General features: G+C 50.8%; 1 protein-coding gene across 4 annotated transcripts; it reads left to right on the top strand.

Annotated features, from left to right (window-relative positions):
* nedd9 (neural precursor cell expressed, developmentally down-regulated 9) lies at positions 1-23676 on the top strand. Of its 4 annotated transcripts, XM_062487103.1 has the most exons (8): positions 1077-1328; positions 11122-11445; positions 11491-11562; positions 18296-18394; positions 18692-18817; positions 20050-21216; positions 21551-21658; positions 22249-23675. In XM_062487103.1, the coding sequence occupies exons 1-8, from the start codon at positions 1317-1319 to the stop codon at positions 22819-22821; spliced, it is 2481 nt and encodes an 826-aa protein (XP_062343087.1). In that variant the 5' UTR covers positions 1077-1316; the 3' UTR covers positions 22822-23675. The 4 variants fall into 4 exon arrangements, with proteins under 4 accessions (XP_062343086.1, XP_062343087.1, XP_062343085.1 ...); XM_062487102.1 differs by lacking the exon at positions 1077-1328 and adding an exon at positions 1-43 and having other exon boundaries at positions 11122-11562; positions 22249-23676; XM_062487101.1 differs by having other exon boundaries at positions 11122-11562; positions 21551-21643; positions 22249-23676.
* Positions 23677-27350: the final 3674 nt, after the last annotated feature.

Genomic DNA, 27350 nt, shown 5'->3' with positions numbered 1-27350 from the left:
GTTCGCTAACCTACAAACTGACTGCACTGCGCTTACGGATCTAGTAAGTAACTCCGACCACTTTGTTCGTTTTAATGTGTTAATTTCTCGCAGACTGGTACTGTCAGTTCAGAAGCTACAAGTGCGTTATTTTATACAGTCACCATCTCTTAATAAACCACAGTAGAAGGGTGGGGCTTTTTGTTGTTGTAACATTGTGTTTCAGCAACACACTGAGACAGAACAAGATCGTAAAACTACCAGAGAAAACAACCTTCACCTCTTTTAGCTTGAACACTAATTAATCTTCCTTGAATTCCTCTCTCAATGAAAAGTGTCTGTTTCCTATGTTGACCTACACCTTATTTTCTAAGAAAACAACATAGAAATACTACAACTTAGATGAATGATTGTTACGTTAGGCCTACAGGCCTTTTTCCCAGCAGTGTGAGTGGGACACCGATTCTGAAGAAACTGTGGACGGTTAGTCTATGACTTCACATCCTGCCTGCAAAAGTTTTTAGACTCTTAAATTCAGTTTGTAACATAACATGATTGGAGAGGTTATTTGTGTCATTGTGTTGGCACAGTTCCCTTGTTATTGTTATTACGGGCACGTATCATGTGTTTTGCATTCCAAAAACAGAATTGATCTACAATTTAAAAAATGATTGGTATGCTGATGAAAATAACCCTGGCTAAATAAAGAGAAGTCCTTGAAGATCCATGGTTCCGGTCATGATTAAGAAGATCTTGAGGTCAGCGGTCTCCGTATTTCCATAATTTATTTTGCGTTTTGGCACCAAATTAATCAAACAAACTACAATTTTAAAATACTATTGTAATGCAATGCAATAGCCTACTAATATAATGAAATACTACTTTAATAACGTTTAGTCAAATGACCTCTTTGAACACAGTTAAATCTGCTTCTCCCTTTAATCTGGAAGAAAAAAAGCATTATGAAAATGAATATCCCCAGGCTACAAAATCTGTATATTCATGACGTACCTCCAGCCTCCCTCTAGAGCGTCGCAATTTGGACCAATAAGAATGCCGCTATGTAAATGAACTAACTTGCTGTCACGTAGTAGCTCCGTCTCTTACTGCGGAGACAGACGGGATTCAAAATCACGGTGACAGAAAGTGGACGGTGTTACCGAAACATTCTCTTTCTACTCGTTTTTTTTAATTTAAATTTATGTTTACAAATGACTGTGTGAGTGTATAGAAAACGAATCGTTACCGTTTTCACATGTAGGCCTATTCTTCTTGATGCGATAAGCGGATATTTCAGAATTTCCTGGACTCGGTGAAGAGAAGTACAGGCGCTCAAAATGAAGTACAAAGTAAGGATCATTTTGCCTGCAGTGACATCGCAGCAACCCTATTCTTACACAGTTTGGTCATAGCTACGTAAAACTTGAACACAAATGATTTCCTCTCATAAGGCTTTCTTCATTTCTGCTTCAAAATGTCAAACTATAAGCTTAAAAGGTCTTCAATCGGTTTACACTATTAAGCATATTTTGCCTTTTATTTTGAAACTTTATACGCATAAAGATGTGGACTAGACGAGACCATAGCTTCCTTATTGAAAGTGGATTTGCGGATGGCACCTTTTAGACTAGCCTAACGCTACAACAAATTCGTTTTACGTTTAAAGACAATTCTGAGATCTGACACTTATGATGTGAGTCTACAGGAGTGCAAAGTATGGCTCGAAGTGAGATTTATCTCCAGTCAACACTATTATATGTCTTGGGTTTGGTTTAGTCGTTTATACAATTATGTATTTATTAATATAGATAATGACCTATTGACTGTGAGCTATTGTAACTTCGTGGGTAATATATGGCCCTTCTTCGGGTTTTTGTAAAGTAGACACTGGCACGTTTTCTGTTTGCAACCTCTTGCTGCTCACTCAGAGACGCGTGTTTAGTTTGGGTAATATAATGTTTTTTACGTCCTCTGACGAACAAACGACACATTCAGCGAGTGGAGTAAACTTATTGGTGGTGCTGTGAAATCTGTGAAACCAGAGGCGAGTCACTGTTACATTCAGTGGAAACTTTCTCAGTTCACCATAAGTATCAACCTTCATTTAATTATTGTAATGGATATTTCAAAATCTAATAGACGTCATATTGTTAGATGGGAAAAAGGGGGGGTACTGTGTCCTGGATTTGAGCCCTGAATTGTAGGATTCATGTCCGGTTCTAATGGCAAGATCGTCAGCGGCCTTTAAGGAACCTGTTGTTCTATATTTCACCCGTTAAATCTTCTCTGAAAAGCTGAGAAAACCCAACCGTCTTTGGTTAGTGTGTACACACTCTTGTTCTTCTGAATGGAATGCTTTTGTCTGCTTCACTATATCTGGGGGACGTGGGCCAGTTGGCAAGAGTCGGCAGTTACGTTGAAGTCATGGTGTTTAGATTCCTCTCCTCCTACCCTTGAGCTCTCTTCCTCCCTCATTTCTCTCTTTATTGGATACATGTTCTTCCTGGGAATAAGGTGTGTGTCATCATACTTTACTAGGACGGCAGGGATGTTCCCTCAGAGCTGGATGAAGTGTTGTGGTGATTCAGGAGTGTTGAGGGCTGTGAGTCTGATGTCCGTGCTGTAAGGAGAGGACTCCCTTTAAGGCTGGGACACAGCTGGTCTGTGTAGTCTACCTGCCTGTCTCACAGACACAGCTGGTCTGTGTAGTCTACCTGCCTGTCTCACAGACACAGCTGGTCTGTGTAGTCTACCTGCCTGTCTCACAGACACAGCTGGTCTGTGTAGTCTACAGGCTACGGTAGCAGCCGGCCTCTCTTGCCCTCGCTACGTTACGCAACTAAAGAAGAGAGGAAGCTGTCCTCAGAAAAGACCTGAGCTGTGCTCCTGGTTAAACGTTCTTCTGTTTCCCTGTTCTCTGGTGCCTTCAGACAGACGCTCACACCCTCCCGTTCCAGCGCCGTTTAACTCGGTTGAATATTTATAAAGGTTGGACGTCTTCCATCAACTTCGTTTCACTCTTCCTCCTAGCAGGGGGTGAATTATTTATAGCGTTGTGTTGAGCAGGACATCGCTGCAGGAATGCAGTTTACGTGCTGACGGGTCACATGACGGGTCACATGGTCCAAGTGTTGGCTGTGCCACCAATCCCAGAGCAGAGATTCCCCCGTCTGTCCAGAAACAGAGTGCTGACATCACAGATGTTTTCCAGCAGGTGCGCAGGTGTGAATGGAAGGCTTGTCTTTCATAGGTCACCTAATGCATGTAATCCCTCAGACGAGATTGTGTATGGACGGATCGCTTACCATGTCTACAGCCGAAGATCTATCACGCTACGAGAGAGAGATAAGGAGAAAAGGGAGAGAGCACTTTCCTCCAGGTCCTGCTACTCTCTCTCTCTCTCTCTCTCTCTCTCTCTCTCTCTCTCTCTCTCTCTCTCTCTCTCTCTCTCTCTCTCTCTCTCTCTCTCTCTCTCTCTCTCTCTCTCTCTCTCTCTCTCTCTCTCTCTCTCTCTCTCTCTCTCTCTCTCTCTCTCTCTCTCTCTCTCTCTCTCTCTCTCTCTCTCTCTCTCTCTCTCTCTCTCTCTCTCTCTCTCTCTCTCTCTCTGTCTATGTCTCTCTCTCTCTCCCCACAAACAGCAGTGACACACAGAGCCTGCATCCCCATAAACTAAACTCCTTCTCCCTTTCACTCGTACTTTTGGGGCTTACGTAACTGTGGCAGAAATAGCTCCACAGCCACAGTGAGGAGTGATTAGCTGAACCAGAGATGTTGGGTGTGGGTTTCCCTCTCTCTTTTATGAGCTCAGGTTCCAGGCAGCGGTCCAAACAGTGAAGTGGAGGAGAGCGAAGAAGCAGACATTGTTCTGAAAGGGAGTGATTGAGGAGGAAGGGGGGGTCTCTGATACTGAAAGAGAAAGAAGGAGGAAGTTCGGGAGGTTAAGGCAGGGTAACAGGGCGGGGGTGTTGAGGAAGGGGGTCGGGGTCAAGGAGATCACCAGGAGAAAAACATTCCAGAAGATGCTGAGGAGGTTATTTAGAAGATGCACATGATTGTACCTCACCACCCCTCCACCCCTCCTCCACCATACCTCCCCACCCCTCCTCCACCATACCCCCCCACCCCTCCTCCATGTGTGTGGATCTGCATGCATATGTGAGATTAATTTGCCAATGTGTAGACAGAGCAGATAGGCATTTATTTTCTGCTGGAGAATAACAAGGTTTATGGAGTGTATATCAGCAACATCCATCACTCTGCTCTGGTCTTTTCTCTACAATCTGACACAATGTCTGTCTGTGGACAGTGCTCTTACAGTCACTTCACCCGTAAACACGCTTGTGTTTCCATGCATTCTTGGATCTCAGTTTCAATGCTGCTAGTGTTGTCTGGCTGTCAACTGTATCTCATCAATCCCTAATACATATCATTTATTTGCTAAATAGCTAAACATAGCCGTGTTGCCATTGAGGCGAGCCTGTGTGTTGCTGTTGGTGTGTTCTTCATTAAGCAGACTCCCCAGCAGTCCTCTCTCTTCTCCTTTCCCCTCTACTCATCCTCCTCGCTCAGCATGCTGGACTGGGAGAGAGGAAACCGTCCACAGTCATGAATGGACAGACACCTCCCCCTACACACACACACAATGTGGGCTGGCCATTACCATCTCAAAACACTCACTGAGAAGGAACAGGCCACATTGTACACTTGCTGCTCTGTCGAGCACCAGCAACTATACAAGCTATTATTTGAATGTTGGATTTTTGGCAGAAAATAAGTTTTACCTCCTGCAGTCTTGGCTGAAGGAGGTGATGTTTGGAGGTGATACAGTCTTGGCTGAAGGAGGTGATGTTTGGAGGTGATACAGTCTTGGCTGAATGAGGTGATGTTTGGAGGTGATACAGTATTGGCTGAATGAGGTGATGTTTGGAGGTGATACAGTCTTGGCTGAAGGAGGAGATGTTTGGAGGTGATACAGTCTTGGCTGAAGGAGGTGATGTTTGGAGGTGATACAGTCTTGGCTGAATGAGGTGATGTTTGGAGGTGATACAGTCTTGGCTGAAGGAGGTGATGTTTGGAGGTGATACAGTCTTGTCTGAAGGAGGTGATGTTTGGAGGTGATACAGTCTTGGCTGAATGAGGTGATGTCTGTAGGTGATACAGTCTTGGCTGAAGGAGGTGATGTCTGTAGGTGATACAGTCTTTGCTGAATGAGGTGATGTTTAGAGATGATGCAGTCTTGGCTGAATGGGCCCTGCCTGTGTTGCTCTCCCCTGTGGAGAATCTGTCTCCATGACAAACGGAAGGCACCCTGACAGCTGCTGACACAGCAGCAGGCCCTGCCGTGGGTCTGCAGCGTCTAGAGATGTCCATGATGGGATCTCTGTGTGCTCTGGTTGTGCTGTTGGTTCAGTTTGGCAAGTGGCAAGATGTTTGTTCTGACGAAGGCAGACACACCTTGTCTCCAAACCCTCCTGGCAGGAGGTCCTGCTGGAGGCTGCGAGGTGTTGTTGTGTCTCTGTGGAGCGTGAGACAGGAGGTGGTGTGGAACTCTCTGGTTGTTTTCATGGGAAGCAACGGAATGCTTCTGCAGAGATGCTAAAGCGTGTTTACCATCTCAGGCCCTGTAATCCTCAAAGGTGGCATCTCTCCCCTTCACCTATCTGAGCTGTTGGCTTTAAACTCAACAGTACTGTTACATAAGCCTGGTTGGTGAAGCCTTTATCACTAGTGCTAATGTTTAGTAGACATGACATATTACACAATCTTCTCTTAGAATCAGACCACCATAGGGGGGATTTGAACCTGCCACCTTTTATCTGCAGCCATACGACTGTTCTCTTACTAAGATCTTTCATATTTACTTTTATCGACATGCAGTGTAATGTTGCTATAACATGCAGTGTAACGTGCAGTGTAACGTGCAGTGTAGCGTGCAGTGTAACGTGCAGTGTAACGTGCAGTGTAGCGTGCAGTGTAGCGTGCAGTGTAGCGTGCAGTGTAACGTGCAGTGTAGCGTGCAGTGTAACGTGCAGTGTAACGTGCAGTGTAGCGTGCAGTGTAGCGTGCAGTGTAGCGTGCAGTGTAGCGTGCAGTGTAGCGTGCAGTGTAACGTGCAGTGTAGCGTGCAGTGTAGCGTGCAGTGTAGCGTGCAGTGTAACGTGCAGTGTAACGTGCAGTGTAACGTGCCGTAACAGTTTAGCAGCTCAGTCTTTACCTTCGTCTTCTGTTTCCATGAAGCTGTTTGTTTGCTTACTGTCTCATACCAAAGTAGTTCCACAACTCAATCAAGCGAAGTGCATCTAGTGTGTGTGTGGGTGTGTGCGGGTGTGTGCAGCTCAGCATGACTGCGTGAGGGCCCTCTGTTGTTTCAAGGTTTTGATCAGGCCTCGTAGCTATCCCAGCCTGCATTGTGGTTACACACCAGGGCCTGTCACATCCTGTTGAAGTTACTGTTGCAGTGTCACACTGAGGCGTCAGGCTGGAGGAAGAAGGGGCTGACCTGTGTGGTCAAGTGAATCACACAGGAGACATGGTAGTAAAGACAAGACGAATATCTGAACATGTTAATAAGACTTCCACATTCACTCAGCAGGAAGTGTTAAATCGACCTCATGTGGACTAAAGATCTTCCTGTCATGACTGTAAACAGAACAAGCTGTCAGTAGCTGAGTGATTTCGAGAGCTGTAGTCGTCATCAGGCTGCGTTGTACTCAGCATCGATCCCCTGCCAGGGTAACATGATGACAGGACGGTAATGATCTGCTGCTGTGACATCACACCATGCAGGGTCGTCATTGGGTCAGCTAGTGCTCATGGATGAGGTGAGTCATAATAGTGATACACCAATGTAGTCAGTTAGCATACGACTTTATACAAAGTGATGTAAAGTACAGGGGGAATTTGAAGGGGGGGAGGAGAGGATGGGTGGAGAGGAGGGGAGAGGAGGGGAGGAGAGGCGTGGTGAGGAGAGGGGTGGGGAGGAGAGGAGGAGAGGAGAGGAGGGGAGAGGAGGGGAGGAGAGGAGGGGAGGAGAGGAGGGGAGGAGAGGAGGGGAGAGGAGGGGAGGAGAGGAGGGGAGGAGAGGAGGGGAGGAGAGGCGTGGTGAGGAGAGGAGGGGAGAGGAGAGGCGTGGTGAGGAGAGAGGTGGGGAGGAGAGGAGGAGAGGAGAGGAGAGGAGGAGAGGAGAGGAGGGGAGGAGAGGCGTGGTGAGGAGAGGGGTGGGGAGGAGAGGAGGAGAGGAGAGGAGGGGAGAGGAGGGGAGGAGAGGAGGGGAGGAGAGGCGTGGTGAGGAGAGGAGGGGAGAGGAGAGGCGTGGTGAGGAGAGAGGTGGGGAGGAGAGGAGGAGAGGAGAGGAGAGGAGGAGAGGGGCGGTTCTCTAACTCAGCTGCTGTGTCATTATGTTGATACACGCCTGCTGGTTGAGAACAGCAGTAATCAGGGGGTCAGCGATCTGGGATCCTTGCAGATGAGGAGATTACCTCCCCCAGCTCTGAAGCCCTCCTCACCTCCCAGCTCTGAAGCCCTCCTCACCTCCCAGCTCTGAAGCCCTCCTCACCCCCAGCTCTGAAGCCCTCCTCACCCGCAGCTCTGAAGCCCTCCTCACCCGCAGCTCTGAAGCCCTCCTCACCTCCCAGCTCTGAAGCCCTCCTCACCCCTCAGACCTCCCCTGTTCTCACGGCCCAGTTCTATGCACCTCCTTTCCCCCTCAGCCTGCACTCAGGGGAGATGATGGCCGCAAAGTCATCAGGTCCTCATTATCATCATTACTATAATTATTTTCTATATTTACCTTTGTGGAAATTAGGCCAAACGAGAGAGTGCTGGTTGACCCGTTCCCTGGAGGTCTGGGGGCTGGTTCTGTGGTGGCCGGGGTCCAGTCCTGCGGGGGGCTGGTTCTGTGGTGGCCGGGGTCCAGTCCTCCAGTCCTGCGGGGGGCAGGGTGGGGGCAGCTCTGTGTCCTCCCCTCTGTTTGGGGGGGAGCGGAGAGTTTTGATTAAATCCGTCTCTAGAAACAGGTTGGTTTGTCGTTGCCCGGGGAACGGGGCGGCGGGGCTGTGGTGGTGACGCTGGCTGCGGCAGCAGGGGAATTCAGACCGCTGAGCTGGTGAGCTCATTACCATCAGCCTCGTTCGTCAGGGTGATGTGTACTCTGGAGAGAGCCAAACCCACCCAGAGAGCCAGGCCGGGGGGGAGGAGGGGAGGAGGAGGAGGGGGGGAGGAGGAGGAGAGGAGAGGAGAGGGGGGGAGGAGACAGCGCTGTTCAGGCGGCCCTGCGTTTTCCCCCAGAAAATGAAAGCTGTTATTTTTGTTCAGGCGAGACTCCATGAAAAGATGCTCGATATACAAAAATATGAGTCATGACTGTCTCCTGGCTGGACTGGGGGGAGGGGGGGTTAAACAGCTGCAGCAGGGGGGGGTGGGTGTTTCTCCAGGTGTCTAGGGTCTGGGAGCTCCACATGGTCTAATGACCAGAACACACGAGGCTGTGAGTGCTTCTGCAGACGTGTTCCTGACAGGGCAGAGCCCAGAGAGGTGTCTGGTCTCCAGCCAGGCCTGATCTCACAGGGCCGTGCGTCCAGGCACAGCTACCAACTGTTTACAACTTGTGTGTCTGACTATCTTTTCATCTCCTATCAGAGTTAGTGACGTAATGGGTGCGTAATATTGCTTTGTGATGATGCCACCTTCCAAGCAACTATCAGGAAGGTTTTTCCTGGCAACCTGGGGAACGTGAGAAAGCCTCTCTCGTCTGATAGGCCAGGGCCTCCCAGAGTTATTGAGGGGAGGAGCCTCTCTCGTCTGATAGGCCAGGGCCTCCCAGAGTTATTGACGTGTTTACAGGATCTACAGCAGCAGCTTGCCTCATAATGACAAACAATGTTTACACCAGACGTACGTAACCGTGTGGAGCCTGGACACCGGCCACACCTGCTCCCAGCTCTCTCTCTCTGGAGGAGTTCAGCAGTTTTACTGAAACACAGAGGCTCTAGTCACGGTAGGCAGTGTGCTGTATAAAAGGAGCAGCACCAAAAATAGCCTCTCATTGGCTTTCAGATTTAGGTCAGTACTCCCATCTGTGTGTTCAGTCTATTTTGCTAATGGCATTTACGTAGGTAGACACGTTTAGTTTTGTTGCTGTTCTGCAAGTCATTTATCCGGGCCCCCACGAAAACAATCTGCATAGAAGGAAGGAAGTTTTAGTCAACACCATGTTGTGGTCTGCTGTGTGAACACATCAGGCGGCTGAAGGAAAGGTGTGATGGGGAACGTTCCTCGCTCAAGACTCAAGTCAGCCTGCTGCTGTCCAGACTCCCCCCCGCCTCCTCCTCTCATCATGACACTTTCTGGTTGGCTGCCTCTCTCTGGCTTCATGGCTTCTCTGAGTTTGGATGTGTCTTGACTGTCAACAACATGTAAGTTTGAAGTTGGTAACAATGATCAAAACCTGCGACATGGTAAAGCATCCAGAGCTCTGTGCTGGTGCCAGGCTGGTGCCATGCCGGTGCCTGAAGACAAGCTGACTCGGGTCACGATGAGACCTTGTCTCATTGTGTCTCTACCCAAGCAACCAGCTGCTATGGTTGATGTGTGATGTGTAGTGTGTGTGTGTGTGTGTTGGTGGTTAATGGCAGTGACGGCACTCTGAGACAATAGCCAGGCAGAACAGAGGAGAGATAACCTGGTTAGTGACGCAGGCTAGTTCACGTGGGAACCAGACGAAGGCCAGGTGGAAACAGCAGCGCTCAGGAGTCTGGCTGAGCAGGAGACTTCACCCACGGACTTCCTGATTCCCACGTCCACCAGCTTCAGGATACAACTGGGAAGTAGAGAGAGTGTTGAGTAGGGGATAAGAGACACAGGAACACAGAAGGTATCGCTTTTCAGAAGACTAGGCCAGTGTGAACACACCCCTGCTTGTTCCTGTCAGTCAGATAAAGTGTTGTGTTCTGTGCTGTTCCCAGACTAGGTGATCAGAGGTTGAGAGTAAAAGGTACTGTCATGTTTCTGCAGCGCTGGGAATCCACCCAGAACCATCACACACTGCTCACCTGACCAGCCGGCAGCACTTCCAAGATCTTTCTTTCCAAAAATATTAAACAATGTTGTGTTTTTAGTACTGCTGTTTTGGAGCAGATTTGTAAGCAGAGTAGCGACATATATTACACAGCATATGTCCATCAGATGGCTGTGTTTACTGAGCTAATTACAAATAAGTGCCTAATAAGTGACACAATAGAGCCGTCCCTAAGGGGCTCTTATCAGCTCTGCTGGGGTTTGGGTTCCAACCCCACTACCTCCCCACTACCCCCCCACTACCTCCCCACTACCTCCCCACTACCCCCCCACCGCTGAGGATAATCCCAGAGCTGGGAACTAGGAAATCCTATCAAGTTCAAACCATCTGACAGACATCTGGTCTGGGGCTGTGGGGGTAACGTGATGTGGCTCCAGTGACTGCTGGAGAGGAGAGTGGTTCCCAGTGAACCCAGGGAACATGAGGGGCTGCTGGGGAAGATGCTGTCCTGGAGGCCGTTTGTCCCTGTCTAGCAGTACTGCCTCACTGTGTCAGTGATTACAACACTGTTCTTTGTCTGGAAGTCCAGCTATTCTTCAAAATAAGTTATTTACAATAAACTGAACCTGGTCCCAAACGCTTCAAGTTTTGCTCAAGCACAGTTATTGAGGCACTGGAACGGTATAATTTTAAAGACCATGCAATCTGATTTATATAAATGCACATATAGAACTTGATGCTGTGGGTGGTCTGACTGGGTTCTCTCTATAGAACCTGATGCTGTGGGTTGTCTGACTGTGTTCTCTCTCTCTAGAACCTGATGGCGAAGGCGTGGTCTGACTGTGTTCTCTCTCTATAGAACCTGATGCTGTGGGTGGTCTGACTGTGTTCTCTCTCTCTAGAACCTGATGGCGAAGGCGTGGTCTGACTGTGTTCTCTCTCTCTAGAACCTGATGGCGAAGGCGTGGTCTGACTGTGTTCTCTCTCTATAGAACCTGATGGCAAAGGCGTGGTCTGACTGTGTTCTCTCTCTCTAGAACCTGATGGCAAAGGCGTGGTCTGACTGTGTTCTCTCTCTCTAGAACCTGATGGCGAAGGCGTGGTCTGACTGTGTTCTCTCTCTATAGAACCTGATGGCAAAGGCGTTGTACGACAACATGCCAGAGTCCCCTGAGGAGCTGGCCTTCCGGAAGGGAGACATCCTGACGGTCATTGAGCAGAACACCGGCGGTCTGGAGGGCTGGTGGCTCTGCTCACTGCACGGGCGCCAGGGCATCGCCCCCGGCAACCGCCTCAAGCTGCTGATTGGTCCCATGTTTGACGGACAGACGCCAGCCGCCTCCCCGCCCCAGCTGTCGGCCTACCAGGGCCAGGGGGGTGTGTCCCAGAGCCAGGGGCTGTACCAGGTGCCCCCCTCACACCCCGGCCTGGGGCAGCAGGGGCTGTACCAGGTGCCCCCCTCACACCCCGGCCTGGGGCAGCAGGGGCTGTACCAGGTGCCCCAGGGACAGGATGTCTACCAGGTGCCCCAGAGGAGTGGCTTGGCTGTGGATGGTGCGCCGAGCAAGGTGAGGGGCTGGGGGGGAGAGAGAGAGAGTCCTCAGATGTCCATGCACTGACCTCAGGACATACAGGGCTGGAGGATCAAAGTGGATTAGATAACTCATCATTCAGGCTTGGGTCTTAAAAAGCATCGTGCACAGGCTGCCTGCTCTCACATTGGTGCTGCGCGCGCACACACACATACACGCATGCGCAGACACACACACTTCTCTGCTCTCAAACGCTGGGCCCAGTTCAAAGACTGGCCCTTTACAAATGTCTTCAGCGGTGTCTGTACGACCGCTGACAGGATAATATGAGCAGTATTCTGGTCCTGTATGACTTGCAGCATTAGAAGCTGGACAGCATGATTGTGGACATGTCAGGTTGACACACTGAGGAGCCTCACTGTGGGGACAGCAGGCTGCCTCCATATGGGACTGCCTCACTATGGCACCAGGCTGCCTCCATATGGGACTGCCTCACTGTGGGGACACCAGGCTGCCTCCATATGGGACTGCCTCACTGTGTGGACACCAGACTGCCTCACTGTGCGGACACCAGGCTGCCTCCATATGGGACTGCCTCACTGTGCGGACACCAGGCTGCCTCCATATGGGACTGCCTCACTGTGGGGACACCAGGCTGCCTCCATATGGGACTGCCTCACTGTGGGGACACCAGGCTGCCTCCATATGGGACTGCCTCACTGTGGGGACACCAGGCTGCCTCCATATGGGACTGCCTCACTGTGGGGACACCAGGCTGCCTCCATATGGGAATGTTTGGGACGGGTGTGTTCATGTGGGCGCATGAAATCACAGTTTATTCTGCTGCTGAAGTGGATTAAGTACTCCAGACTGTCGCTTCAGGAGAAAGAACATAATTAGAACCTGGACCTACTTGTATCTGTTTTAAACAGCAAGGGTTTCTTTTTTTCAGAATTAGGTGGTGTTGATGCTAAAGCTTCTGTTTGTGATGATTCACAACCAAGAGACATGCCAGGGCAGAGTCAGGGAAACACCAGGGCAGAGTCAGGGAAACACCAGGGCAGAGTCAGGGGAACACCAGGGCAGAGTCAGGGGAACACCAGGGCAGAGTCAGGGGAACACCAGGGCAGAGTCAGGGGAACACCAGGGCAGAGTCAGGGGAACACCAGGGCAGAGTCAGGGGAACACCAGGGCAGAGTCAGGGGAACACCAGGGCAGAGTCAGGGGAACACCAGGGCAGAGTCAGGGGAACACCAGGGCAGAGTCAGGGGAACACCAGGGCAGAGTCAGGGGAACACCAGGGCAGAGTCAGGGGAACACCAGGGCAGAGTCAGGGGAACACCAGGGCAGAGTCAGGGGAACACCAGGGCAGAGTCAGGGGAACACCAGGGCAGAGTCAGGGGAACACCAGGGCAGAGTCAGGGGAACACCAGGGATCTGGGAGTCCAGGCTGGGTTAGGGTTGTTTGTTCATTGAGTGATTGGCTGGTTGTCTGGACGGCTGGCTGGTTGTCTGGACGGCTGGCTGGTTGTCTGGACTGCTGGCTGGTTGTCTGGACGGCTGGATGGTTGTCTGGACGGCTGTCTGGTTGTCTGGACTGCTGGCTGGTTGTCTGGACGGCTGGCTGGTTGTCTGGACGGCTGGCTGGTTGTCTGGACGGCTGGCTGGTTGTCTGGACTGCTGGCTGGTTGTCTGGACGGCTGGCTGGTTGTCTGGACGGCTGGCTGGTTGTCTGGACGGCTGGCTGGTTGTCGTCTGCTGGCTGGTTGTCTGGACGGCTGGCTGGTTGTCGTCTGCTGGCTAGCTCACATGAAGAAGTGTTGAGGTGTGGTGGGCTGAGTGTGAATGTGACTGGAAGGAGAAAGGTTGTGAAATATTCACACACGAGTGTATTCACACTCAGACACAGAAATAATTTAAAGTAATAATATAACCTAATAAACCTCTTCTCATATGCACCAAAAGCCTCTATGTTCCAACCTGTCATCCACCCCCTCACCTCCCACTGTGAAAGACCCACACATTCCTCTGTGTGTGTGTGTTCCTGGTATGTGTGTATGTGAAAGACCCACACATTCCTCTGTGTGTGTGTGTTTCCATGTTCTTGTCTAACGGTATTAGTGTAGTCATGTTCATGCTCACCTGTGCACAACCAGGGTGTTGACTCTGAGCTTGACAGTTATTTACTGATCATAGGACTCCACATGACCTCTGCATTTCTCCTCTACCTCTCTCCTCTGCCTCGCGGCCTGGTGGTTTTGAGGGTGAGGTCTCTCCTCTGCCTCCCGGCCTGGTGGGTTTGAGGGTGAGGTCTCTCCTCTGCCTCCCGGCCTGGTGGTTTTGAGGGTGAGGTCTCTCCTCTGCCTCCCGGCCTGGTGGTTTTGAGGGTGAGGTCTCTCCTCTGCCTCGCGGCCTGGTGGTTTTGAGGGTGAGGTCTCTCCTCTGCCTCGCGGCCTGGTGGTTTTGAGGGTGAGGTCTCTCCTCTGCCTCGCGGCCTGGTGGTTTTGAGGGTGAGGTCTCTCCTCTGCCTCGCGGCCTGGTGGTTTTGAGGGTGAGGTCTCTCCTCTGCCTCCCGGCCTGGTGGGTTTGAGGGTGAGGTCTCTCCTCTGCCTCGCGGCCTGGTGGGTTTGAGGGTGAGGTCTCTCCTCTGCCTCCCGGCCTGGTGGGTTTGAGGGTGAGGTCTCTCCTCTGCCTCGTGGCCTGGTGGGTTTGAGGGTGAGGTCTCTCCTCTGCCTCGCGGCCTGGTGGTTTTGAGGGTGAGGTCTCTCCTCTGCCTCGCGGCCTGGTGGGTTTGAAGGTGAGGTCTCTCCTCTGCCTCACGGCCTGGTGGTTTTGAGGGTGAGGTCTCTCCTCTGCCTCGCGGCCTGGTGGGTTTGAGGGTGAGGTCTCTCCTCTGCCTCCCGGCCTGGTGGGTTTGAGGGTGAGGTCTCTCCTCTGCCTCGCGGCCTGGTGGTTTTGAGGGTGAGGTCTCTCCTCTGCCTCGCGGCCTGGTGGGTTTGAGGGTGAGGTCTCTCCTCTGCCTCCCGGCCTGGTGGGTTTGAGGGTGAGGTCTCTCCTCTGCCTCCCGGCCTGGTGGGTTTGAGGGTGAGGTCTCTCCTCTGCCTCGCGGCCTGGTGGTTTTGAGGGTGAGGTCTCTCCTCTGCCTCGCGGCCTGGTGGGTTTGAGGGTGAGGTCTCTCCTCTGCCTCCCGGCCTGGTGGGTTTGAGGGTGAGGTCTCTCCTCTGCCTCCCGGCCTGGTGGGTTTGAGGGTGAGGTCTTTCCTCTGCCTCCCGGCCTGGTGGGTTTGAGGGTGAGGTCTCTCCTCTGCCTCCCGGCCTGGTGGGTTTGAGGGTGAGGTCTCTCCTCTGCCTCCCGGCCTGGTGGGTTTGAGGGTGAGGTCTCTCCTCTGCCTCCCGGCCTGGTGGGTTTGAGGGTGAGATCTTGTACCAGTGTGACCCTGTGGGAGGATCAGTAGAGCTCTGAAGGGGCCCCACTCTAGACTCGGGGCCCCCTCAGACATCAGGAGGGGCACCACACAGCCTCTATGCTGCCTCTGCTCTGAAGGGTGTGTCTGTTCCGCACTCCAGTCCGTCCCTCCACCTTCTGGTCCGGGGTAATCCCCCCTCTGACTCAGGCGCCGAGGTCACACAGTTCAAAGACTGGGCTGGGTCAAAGTTCAGAGGCCTCGTATCTCCTCCCAGCATCCTGCCCCTGAACAAAGGGGCCTTATATGGGCACATCCTGACACCAACGCGCACCAGCACCCACTACCAGACAGGCTCTTTGATGGCCAAGCCAGAGAGGAAAACCAACAGGAAACTAAAACAAACTCCCCCAACTCCAGTGTTGTGGTAACAGTGTACAGTTGTGGGTGCGTCCACCTTGATAGAATTCTCCCTTTGAAGTAATCAGGTTAACTCTGGAATGAATGTCTTGCTTCTGCAACTTGTGAGACATCTGTAATCTGGTGTACTTTGTCCCCAGCAGCAGATAAGTGAGTTATTCCTGCCCAGAGTGACTCCACTCCTTAACACGCGGTTCATCTTTGTTCGCCACGGACAAATACCTGGCCGGTGAGCCGTGAGCCTGGATCAACTATTTTAAGGGGTTCTGCATGGTCTTCTAATGAACACACACACACACACCCCTCTCCTGGGAGAGTTCGTTCAGATGCTTACCTGGAGCAGAGGGCTGAGTCCACTGCTCATTATCCTGGAAACTAAATGACAGAAGCATCTTCAAAATGACCTCTATTAGGATAATCACATTACAATCTGGCTTGTTTTGGGATTAGGGTGGATCTTTGATCATAGGGAACAAGAGATGATCCCTATTAGAGCTCTCTCCACCCCGCCCTCTCTCACCCTCTCCCTCCCCCCTTCTATCTCTGCCCCTCTCCCCCCTGCCCTCCCACCCTCTCTGTGTGTGTGTGGGCGTGGCCATGCAGTCCTGTTGCGTCAGTCTGAGGAGGTCCTGAGGATGTGCTCCTTCATTACCTACAATAATGAGCTTCCTCCTTTGCTGGGCCCTGCCTCTCCTCGCTGAGGAGGAACCATTGAGAGGGGAGCAGTTAGCACGTAACACCTGAAACCCTCCCACCATGACTCAGCAGATGATCCTGTCTAGAGAGGACAGGTTCGTGTAGAACAGTCCTGTCAGCTGAAGGTGCTCTCCTGCAGTACGCTGCTCGTCAGTAACAACAGGCTTGTGTTGACAGAGAGGGGGGGGCCGGGGGCCGGGTGAGAGGGAGAGGGGGGGGCCGGGTGAGAGAGGGAGAGGGGGGGGCCGGGGGCCGGGTGAGAGGGAGAGGGGGGGGCCGGGTGAGAGAGGGAGAGGGGGGGGCCGGGGGCCGGGTGAGAGGGAGAGGGGGGGGGCGGGTGAGAGAGGGAGAGGGGGGGGCTGGGGGCCGGGTGAGAGAAGGTAATGACAGAAAAGTGTCTCTACAGTGTCAACAGGCCACACAGGGAGAGGAGTAGATGGGGGGGTAGATAAAGGAGGGGGGAGGGGGGGTAGATAGAGGAGGGGGGGACAGATGCATCGTCAGGTCTGGTGAAGTGGAGGTCAGGAGCTGCCGGTGTTATTGTGTTCATGATGTCACATGTCACCATTAGTGACAGAGCACAGAGCTGATCCTGAAAGGTGAGAACAGACCTTACAGGAACATTCGACACCATCTAGACACCTACCAGTACACACTCCAATATAAACACAAAAACAATGAAGAAGAAAAAACGTAATTGACGTTTTAAATCTACTTAAAATATGTCTTTACCTGAACCATGGGTATGTGTTTACCTGTGCAATGAGGTCATCATTGTCATACCACTACCCCACAATAATTAACCTCTGAATGGACAACTCCTTCTAGTCCAAACTAGAATCTTTCAAGACGTATGACTACACGTATTATGTAGATCATAAGTTTAAAAAGTCAGCCACCCTAACTCATACAGGAGGATTACTGTCAACTCGACACCACCCCAGGCCCCCTCCACTCTCCCTCCTCCCAGTGACTCATCCATGATGGAATCCACAAAGACCATCACCTAAGTAGGAGCCTACCCCCCCCCCCCTGCCCCCGCCCCCAGCCAGGTCAATATTGCCCCAGCAGCTATTAGGAGTGCCAAGTGGGCGAACGGGGGTGGGATGAATGGGACGTGTGTGACGGGCTCAGTCATGTCCTCTCAGCTGTCCTCAGAAGAGGACAGTTTACTGGTTCGTCATGTGCCAAGGGAGGTAGCCTCAGCTAGCATGTGTGTGTGAGAGAGCAAGAAGACAGAAGACTACAGTGTCTACGCTGGTTTCTGTCCCAGCTGGGTTGAGGTGTGGAGGCCTGGGGACTGAGGTTTGACCCTCCAGGTCGTCTGGTGACGCCTGGATGAGCTGGTGTACTCGCCATGATCACCCTAAACCCCAGCTGGAACTCAGATGAGCTTTCTCTCCACATCCTCACTAACTCTCCTCCCTCTGCCCTTCTTCCTCCTCCAGTCTCTCCTCTAGAGACACGTAGGTCTTCCTCTGAGATGGTGGTGGTCATAGTTACAGGGGTTATTGTCGTTGTGGTCATGGTAACGTGGTTGTTGTCGTTGTGGTCATGGTTACGTGGTTATTGTCATTGTGGTCATGGCTCAGATGATACTGAAGTCTGAATCGAAGGAGAGAGAGAAGGAAGGGTTCTAGAACGTCAACATGGCAGGGATCTCTCCTTCTCTCCCCCTCTCTCCAAACAGGAAGCCATACAATGTGGTCATGATAGAGATGGAGGCAGGGGGTTTAGTCACAGTTTCAGGAAGGGGCATTCCAGACATTCCCCCGCCTGTCTGACACAGTGAGGAGGTCTGGGAGGGTTAGAGACTGGCATTTAGATGTGTAATAAGAGGGGTGTTGAGAGCACAGATGTGGACTGACTGATAAACACTGATGGGAATTGGTGAAGTGAGGGGGAGAGGGGAGAGGGGGGAGAGGGGGGAGAGGGGAGTAGAATGGTAACCACCTTCCTCTGTTTATTTTCCTCTCTCTTGTTGAAGCAGCACCCGAACCGTAACAGCATTCCCTGTAGCCACACACACACACACACACACACCCTCCCCCAGCAGCACAGCATAATAATAGTAACAAGTTTATTTAGTAGATGTTTTTAATCCTAAGTGACATACACGTGGGGATTTGAACCTGCAACCTCTTCATCTGCAGCCAAATACTCTAACCACTGAGCTGTATTTGTCCTGTGTGTTGAGTGCAATCTTCCTGCTGAATGTTTCTCCCCCTCTCCATCCTCTGGTGTGGACAGGTGGTGACTCCATCACGAGTGGGCCAGTCGTACGCCTACAGCCACGGCCAGCACAGCCACCATGACCTCTACGACGTCCCCCACGCCAGGGCACAGGGGGTATGTCCCCCCCCCCCCACCCTAACACCCCCCACACCAGACGGCTGCCTACCTCCCATGTATATCAGATCAAATGAATCAGTGTAGAACTTTTTATAAGACATGTCACAGAGGGCTTCACATACAACCATAAAACTGCACCTAAACCCTCTAGGAAAACAAGGGAAACATGCTTGTAATCCTAAAATCCATATAAATGGTTGATATTCCTGCAATATAGATCATAAACTGTAACTAGCGTGGAGCAGAACCTAGCATGTGGACACGTGTTCTAACCTGTACTGTGCTGTTGTCCAGGTGTATGATGTTGGGAAGGCACAGCCAGGGCCAGGACTCTCCCAGGGGATCTACGATGTTCCTCCTTCCAGTCAGATGGACCCACGGGCTCAGGGGGTTTACGACATCCCCCCCTCTTCTCAAGGGGTACGACAGCACTCCTGACCGGGCCAGACCACCACCTTAGTTAGTAGCATAGCATAGTTAGTAGCATAGTATAGTTAGTAGCATAGCATAGTTAATAGCATAGCATAGGTAGTAGCAATCATAGCGAATAGTAGCGAATCTCTATCTTTTTGTTGGCGTAGTTGTTGGCTTGTGGTCGTGCTGAGGAGGTGGCCTGTATCCCAGGTGCGGGCGAACGTCGGCCAAGTGTACCTTTACGCATAGCGTAAAGCATAGTTAGCAGCATAGCGTAAAGCATAGTTAGCAGCATAGCGTAAAGCATAGTTAGCAGCATAGCGTAAAGCATAGTTAGCAGCATAGCGTAAAGCATAGTTAGCAGCATAGCGTAAAGCATAGTTAGCAGCATAGCGTAAAGCATAGTTAGCAGCATAGCGTAAAGCATAGTTAGCAGGATAGCGTAAAGCATAGTTAGCAGCATAGCGTAAAGCATAGTTAGCAGGATAGCGTAAAGCATAGTTAGCAGCATAGCGTAAAGCATCTGGTCACGCCATTCACCCCGGTCACGTAATGTCCCCACACACTTCTCCAAAACGTCAGATCGTGGTACCGTACCCTTATTAGACATTCTCTGATATTACACAACTGTCATGTCACGGAAGTTGTAGCACGAGCACTTGTGGTTTCAAACTGCGACAGGGGAGAACACGGGGGAGAACCACGGGGGAGAACACGGGGGACAACACGGGGGACAACACGGGGGACAACACGTTACACAACATTTCACTGATGATGAATCCCCGATGATTCTGTCTGGACAGAGGAGCCTACACACACATTATTTTCCCCAAACTTTTACAAATATTAATGTTTTGAACTTCTTTTTTTTCAACTTTTTGTTAGAAAATATTTTTTCAACATTTTGAAGCTTTTTTTCAGAACTGTTTAAAAAAAATATTTTGTAAACCTTTCGAAATGATTCTGATTCAAGACCACAATTTAATTATTCTGTTTGGTTGAAAGATGCGTGCCATGGTCAAGCTGTTTATAGGGGAAACGCTGATGTTGTGCTGATCCTTCACATATTCACTTTCCTACTGTGTTAAGAGGAAGGAAAGAAATACAGGATGTTTGCAAAAATAGTAAGAAAGTCAAATGTCAGTTAGACTTCCTCATTCTCGTACAGCAGTCACAGTGTTCAAGTGCAGAGGTTTAACATAACCTCCGTGTGTCTGACTGGATGTTTGTGTCCACAGGTGTTCTCTTCCCCCCCCTGCAGAAACGCCCCAGCAGAGTCTCAGGAGAGCAGCTATGACTTCCCCCAGCCCCTGAAACACAGACAGGAGGGCATCTACGACGTGCCTCCCCCCGCCCTCTCCAAACCCTGCCAGACCCTGAGCCCCCAGTCCCACTACGACCTCCCCCCCAGCGCTGACCCCACCCCACTCCACCTGCCCCTCAACAATGACAACGAAGGCATCTATGACGTGCCCCCCTCGTCGCAGCCCCTGGCGGCGTGCCCCCATAGAGACCTGTATGACATTCCCCGGGGGGCCCAGCCCCCCCAGCACGGCCCCCTGGCATCCGACAGGGCCAGGGGGCCGTACGACCTCCCCGCTCAGGACGCTGGCGCGCTGGGGGATGTGACGGACGGGGTGAACCGCCTGTCCTTCTCCAGCACGGGCAGCACACGCTCCAGCATGTCTACCTCCTCCACCTCCACCGGCTCCTCCGAGGGCCGGCTGGCCCTGGACCTGGACACGGCGGTGCAGCGGCTGGGCCGGCTGCAGCAGGAGGTGGAGGCCTCGGTGGAGGGGCTCTTGGCTGGCTCCCCACGCTGGAGGGCGTGTCCTGGGGCGGACCGGCCCTCCGAGGTACGAGGGGCGCTGGACCGGGTACGGGGGGCGCTGGGGGACTTCCTGGTGTTCGGGCGGGGCGCTGCCGCCAACGCCACGGCCCTGTCCGACCCCAGCCTGCACGCCAAGCTGAGGAGACAGCTGGCCCGCCTGGAGGACTCCCAGCAGATCCTGTTGAAGACCTACCAGACCCTGGAGAGCTGTGGTTGGGCCCTGCCCAGCCCCAGCCCCGGCCCCTGCACCCTCCCCCGCCACCACAAACGGAGCGACGACCTGGAGCGCTTCGTCATGGTGTCACGGACGGTGCCGGACGACGTGAAGCAGCTGGCGTCCACGGTGGGAGCGAGCGCCGAGCTGCTGTTCAGACGGCCGGGGGACGGCTCCTGCTGCAGGGGCTCGGTCAGGGAGGCCCTGGTCCACCCCCTCACCTCCCCCCCGACAGACAACCACCACAGCTGCCACACCAAAGCCTTCCAGGGCTCCTCCAGCCTGGACAAGGGCAACATGAACAACAGTGAGAAGTGTGTCAAGAGCTGGATGGAGGACTACGATTACGTTCATCTGCAGGTACGGTCTCTCCCTGACCCAGTCATTTGACCGTCTCCCTGGTCTGCTGTCTCCCTGGTCTGTTCTACACTGTCTGACTAGTGAGCGCCCAGCTTCTGGGGTGTGTAGGTGCCATGTTCAGCCCAGGAGACAGCAAGGGATTGGGGGTGCTTAAGATTGCTACAGTAGTGAAGGTTGTGTCTCTGGGATTGACCCCTATGCTCATTTCCAATCAGAAAAGAACATTGCTATGTAGAACAGATGTTTTTCTATCTTAATCTGGCAAGCAGGGACAGCAGCAAAGGGTGTTTGAGCGTGTGTGTGGCACATCCTCACGCTGGTTTGTGATCTGCAGGGAAAGGAGGACTTTGAGCGCCAGCAGAAGGTGCTCCTGGAGAAGGAGAACATCACCCAGCAGAGCAGCAAAGTCCAGCTGGGCCCAGACCAGGTGAGCCCAGACCAGGTGAGGTCTCTGCCAAACTACCAGCAACAAGAGCCCTTTTAAAGATGTATTTTGTTATTTGTCATGCTTTATTGGACAGTTTTAAGTGAAGTGTGACAAGAAAGGCAGGGAGAGAGAGAGAGCCTACATGGAACACACACTTACCCAGTGAGCTACCTAGTGTGTCACGTGCTGTGACAGGAGGGCAGGGAGGGAGACAGCTGGAACACTGGCAGACCAGCAGAGCCAGCCTGCATACAAACCCCTAACCCAGGAACAACACAACTAGATTATCCTCTTCACTCCTATAATCCCACTTCAATCATGTCCCTGGAAATGGGATTCCTAAATAGACTCCTCTTGACATGAGGACAGATAGGAAAATGTCATGAGTTTCCTTTCACATGTTTGAGAGATATATCCCTCTCTCTCACCAGTTTAATGAATCCTAACCAGTCGATGAGGATAGTAACTCACTGATCTGAGAGGAACCTAACCAGTCGATGAGGATAGTAACTCACTAATCTGAGAGGGACCTAACCAGTCGATGAGGATAGTAACTCACTGATCTGAGAGGAACATGACTGATCGTCTTCTGTCACCTCTCCCAGATCAACCAGTTCAGACAGCTGGAGCAGGAGGTGATCAAGCCTGTGGAGAACGACATCACCCAGTGGATCAGCCAGCAGCAGTCCACAGGCCCCTCCCCCCTGCCCTCTGACTCCTCCCCCCCAGCTTCTGACTCCTCCCCCTCCTCTGTCGGGGGCGGGGCCCACCTGTGTGGGCGTGACCGCCAGCTCCTGGCCTTCTACTCGGAGCAGTGCCAGCAGCACTTCATCACCCTCCTCAACGCCGTCGACGCTTTCTTCGCCTGTGTCTCCGCCGGCCAGCCGCCCCGCATCTTCGTGGCCCACAGCAAGTTCGTCATCCTCAGCGCCCACAAACTGGTCTTCATCGGGGACACGCTGTCCAGGCAGGCGGCCACGCCCGAGGTGGCCGACCGGGTGATGAACTCCAGCAACGTGCTGTGTGAGCTGCTGAAGACGGTGGTTGGCGCCACCAAGACGGCAGCGCTGCTCTACCCCAACACCGCGGCCGTCCAGGACATGGTGGACAGGGTCACCAGCCTGTCACACCACGCACGGCTCTTCAAGCAGCAGCTGCTGCAGATGGCTGCCTTCTGAGCTCTGGGTCGTGAGGACATCTGGATCTGCTCCCTGGCTCTCCTGGGTCCTGCTTACTACATCCATGTGTATAATTCTAAATATATATTTTGCTCATTGTTGTTAATCTTAAATAGTTCCCTTTTTTGCCGTTGTAAATACTATTGTTCTTTCCGTTATGTAAATATTTGCTCTATTTTTGTGTTTCTTTTATATGATTATGAAATGAATATATAGTTATACAGTAGCTGTGGCTTTTTAGGATAACATGGACTTATTTTCTTAACATTCCTGTTTAATATTAAGCACCTTATGAGTTGAGTTTTTTTCATTTTCACCTTTGCCTTCTGCTGGACATGACGGTAGATAAATGTCACCTTCTTCTTCAGGGAGTGGGGCTCTTTACAGACAAGGACTGTTCTTCCTCAGATGACTGTGTGTGTTTATCCAGTGTGGTGAAAACAGCACTGGAAGACTGGCGCCAGCTTGTTTGCTCTGCAGTTGACCAAGCTGAAACTTGTTAAACTCAGCAAGCGAATGCTTGGAAGTATACACCATGCAGCGGCAGGTGCACCCACAAAACACATCCCAGTCTTGTTTTGGTGGAGAGAGAAGTAGCGGTAACTGGAGGCCACATCACTGGCACAAACACTGAAATGTAGCGACAAGCCTGATGTTCAAAACTTGCATTCAGAACAAGGTGTGGTTGGAATAAAAGGTATGTCCAGTGGATAGATGGAACCATGTTTGTGTTCTTGCATTATTGCCAACAAAAGTACAAGTCTTGTTTGGTTATATTAATGAATGAATGAATGAATGATAGCTACGTATGTAACCGGTCTAAATCAGGATGTGGACATGACTACTGTATTCAGTTTAATCATCTAGATAAATCTTGGTTCCCACTCTCGTCCTTCTCGATCATTATATGATCTTTTCCTCCTATTTACTGAGGACTTGTCATACTGTCTGAGCCTGTGGGAGAGTGACAGGTGAAGGGACAGGAGATCAGGTGCCCATGCTACATCACCACTCTGAGCGTGCCAGCAGAGCTAAAGACAACATCACGCATGTTCTCTCTTATCTGGGAGCTATCATTAGCATCTACCCTTTCAGCTGGACTGAAAATGTCGACGAAAACAATCTTGCAAAATGAGTGTAGTTGAACAGTGAACCATGTAGGAGAACGTGAGTGGACAAGTGGTGAAGGAGCTTAGTGAGGTGGGAAGGCCCTGACAAGACGAGTCAGAACACCCAGGCGTGCTTCTGGCCGTCCTGTATGCCTGTTCTCTCTCTCTCATTTATTCTGAAAGAAATAAAGCATTTCCCAGTGGAGGCGTGGGTCTATTGATAGAAGAGACAAGAAGTGATGAGACAGGAAGTGATGAGACAGGAAGTGATGCCCAATGACCTCACCTCAAATAGGCTCCCAGTTCAGAAACATTAAAAGCGTTAGAGAGTACACAGACCACCTACTATCACTGGTTTGGGAATGGATGGTAAAGGTTTCAGACTCACTTTTAGAACTCTGTCTTTTAATAAGGCAACATCTTCCTCCGAGCCTTCAGTCCCAACTGACAAATCAGACTGGTTTATCCTGGGCTGATGTCAGAAGGCCATGAATTTTCAGAAAAAGAGAGCCGGTGGGAGAGTCTGGGCTCAGGGGAGAGAGAGGAGAGAGCTGGAGGAATCAATGAGCTGTTTCAGGAGTAGCAGACCTGATCGACCCAGGACACCTGGGGCTGCAACAGCAGCAGCATCTGGCTCAGGGTCTGTGTGTTTGTGTCTGTGTGTGTGTGTGTGTCTGTAGAGGGGGAAGCCTGCCAATGTGCTAATAAATACGCTGCTGTTTCACCACAAAAACCCACACCAGTGTAACATTAAGCCTTAAAGCAGGGTCTATGTGTGTGTGTGTGTGTGTGTGTCTGTGTGTGTGTGTGTGGAAGGGGGATTGTGAGAAACCAGGTCTCTGGCAGCTGAGTGCTTCCCCCCTGACACATTTATACCTGCTTCACGTTGAGGAACAGTCTGGTCCTTAGAGACGACTCTGCCCTACATCCTGACCGATACAGGCTCGCTGGGCAGCCTCCAGTCTGTCTGCTGGTACGAAACACCAAATGGTAGGTTACAACCAACACACATCTTTGATCAAGTACAGTTTGCAGTTGTTAAGCTGTACCTCGGGACCAACCCAAAAATGTGGATGGATTCAGCTCAATACATACAAGTTTGAATAGAGATGCGAGTCTATGTCATTTCCTGGGTTTACCACAATCATTTCCTGTGAAGTATGTTCAGCCTCTGAAATGACAGCTTCTATATTCCTCTTCTGTAAAGTGGCCCAGATGCCTGACATGTACTCTGCCAGTTCAGAGGGGGAAGAGCCTTCATGTCAGAAACTGTGATTCACCCCTAAATTGTATTCTCTTCACAGCGGTATACTAATTATCTACATATGTTGTACCGAAATTGCATCTGGATGCATCTGTTTTGCACATCTTGCTGTCGCAAAGTTTCAGTAAACAGGGTCGACCACCTGTTTACAAAACGTCCTTTTTAGTCGTTTTTAGGTAGAAGGAAGAAGGGGGAAATGTGACTTTCCAGTCAAGGTTCTGTTTAGTCTGTTGTAAACTACAGGACATGCAATCAGTTTCAGTCTGCCAGGCTTCAAACAGGTCCAGGCCAATATCAGGACAGTGTTGCTCCCTAGTGTTCAGAGGCAATAGGTGCCAATACCTGTAATATGATTTAATGTTTTCTGTAACCACTGTAGAACGTGAGGGAAAAAATTAATACAAACAACAGCCATACTTAACTTCAAATAACAATACATTATCTAAAACCTTAAGACACACTAGTAAGAACAGCTATATTATAATTGGCCTTAGAGGGATTTAAATGTAGCCCCCATTGAGTCAGCCAGTGCTAAATTATATTCGTCCACGTAGCCGTATATAATTTAGCACTGGCGGACTCAATGGGAGGTGGAGGGGGAATATAATAACTCTATAACATGTCTATAAATGACATGAATAATCCCTCGTGCGTTTATCAGGTCAGAGACCAGCCGCGTAGTCTCTGGAGATAACATTTTGAGAGGAATCTAAATGTAATGAGAGGGATTTAAATGTAGCGCTCGTGGCTCTGCGGTTTAAACAGAGCCACGAGCGCTACATTTAAATCCCGTTATGGTCCAGGGCGAGGACCAGAAGTCGCAGCCATCTGCGATGCACCAGAAAATCCCCTCAACAGAAGAAGACTGTGTCGTTGTTCCTGGAAAGGGAGCACAAACACACCTGCCAGCACACAGAGACAACATCCTCTCCCAAGAAACACATTCTATTTACCTGTAGTAAAGTCCAGAAGTAGAGGAGGCTCTTGCGCCCTGACCGGGACAGCAGCAGGCAAACGTTCCCCGCCGCTCACACGAAACCCTGTGAGGCCTCAGGCCCGAGACAGTCTTCTGCTGATCTGTGTGGATAAAGTCACTCTGCCGCCCGTTCACCCTGCGCACCTCAACGCCTGATTCTCAACAATGATCCAGATCCGAAACAGTCTGCGAAACATCATCATAAAACATATTGTGCATGGGTAGTGGGTCTATAGAATGTCCTTTTCACGATCTCTTTAAAACCATAACTCTTTAAAACCACAACCACCCTTTTTGATCTTGTGGAAAGTAACACTACCTCTTCATGTTTCACCTGAGAGACTGAATGTATGAATCACTACTTCTCAATGGTGTGAACCTAAATCAGAACAGCACACAGCAAATGAATATATTATAATATGTAAAATATATATATTATAATATATCAGGTCCATTGCCAAAACAAAATCAAATTTGATCTGTAACATGTCAAATTAACAGGATCACAGGTCTTAAACATTCAGGACTGTCATCCAGACAGGTAATAGTACCACAGCACAGAGAGCAGACATCACAGATCATTCACTCTAGATAACAGTCAGCAACTCCAACAGATAATATGTTTAGGTCTTCCTAATACAGAAGTCCTGAGGGCCTCTAGGTCCTCTATATATGGGGTTTTCATTTCTGTAATTACCATGGATGACCGCTCCATCACATTATGTACAGTATTGTGACTACAATTGACACAAATATAAATGTTCTTGCACTTTTGTTCTCACAAATAAAGTTGTGCATACAACAATCAACTGTCAGTTAGCTACATTTTTATTCAGTTTCTCTTTTGAAGATTTTCATCCACTGTTGAAATTCTGGATTTAGCCTCATATATGAGCCTTATATATTAGCTTTATATATGAGCCTTATATATGAGGCTTATATATGAGGCTGTCCCTCTACAACAAATATCTGTCTTTATCTGAGTAGGCCCGGCTAAAAATGAACATATTCATAGTCTTATTAGTGCGCACACACAGAAACGGTCTTAACAGTTCTCACTGAAGTGTGTTGATGTGTGGGAGCATCAGGCCTCCAGGTGGCAGCAGCCAGACATCCACACACAGGCCCTGGGGACCAGCACAGGCCCTGGGGACCAGCACAGGCCCTGGGGACCAGCACA

Source organism: Osmerus eperlanus, chromosome 20 (genome assembly GCF_963692335.1).
Source record: "Osmerus eperlanus chromosome 20, fOsmEpe2.1, whole genome shotgun sequence".
NCBI classification, from domain to species: domain Eukaryota; kingdom Metazoa; phylum Chordata; class Actinopteri; order Osmeriformes; family Osmeridae; genus Osmerus; species Osmerus eperlanus.
This window is presented reverse-complemented; position numbering and strand designations above follow the sequence as displayed.

Coding starts and splice junctions, on each gene's coding strand:
- nedd9 (XM_062487100.1), top strand. Junction 11,563..18,295: donor TGGATGGTGCGCCGAGCAAG/GTGAGGGGCTGG, acceptor TGGTGTGGACAG/GTGGTGACTCCATCACGAGT. Junction 18,395..18,691: donor CCCACGCCAGGGCACAGGGG/GTATGTCCCCCC, acceptor GCTGTTGTCCAG/GTGTATGATGTTGGGAAGGC.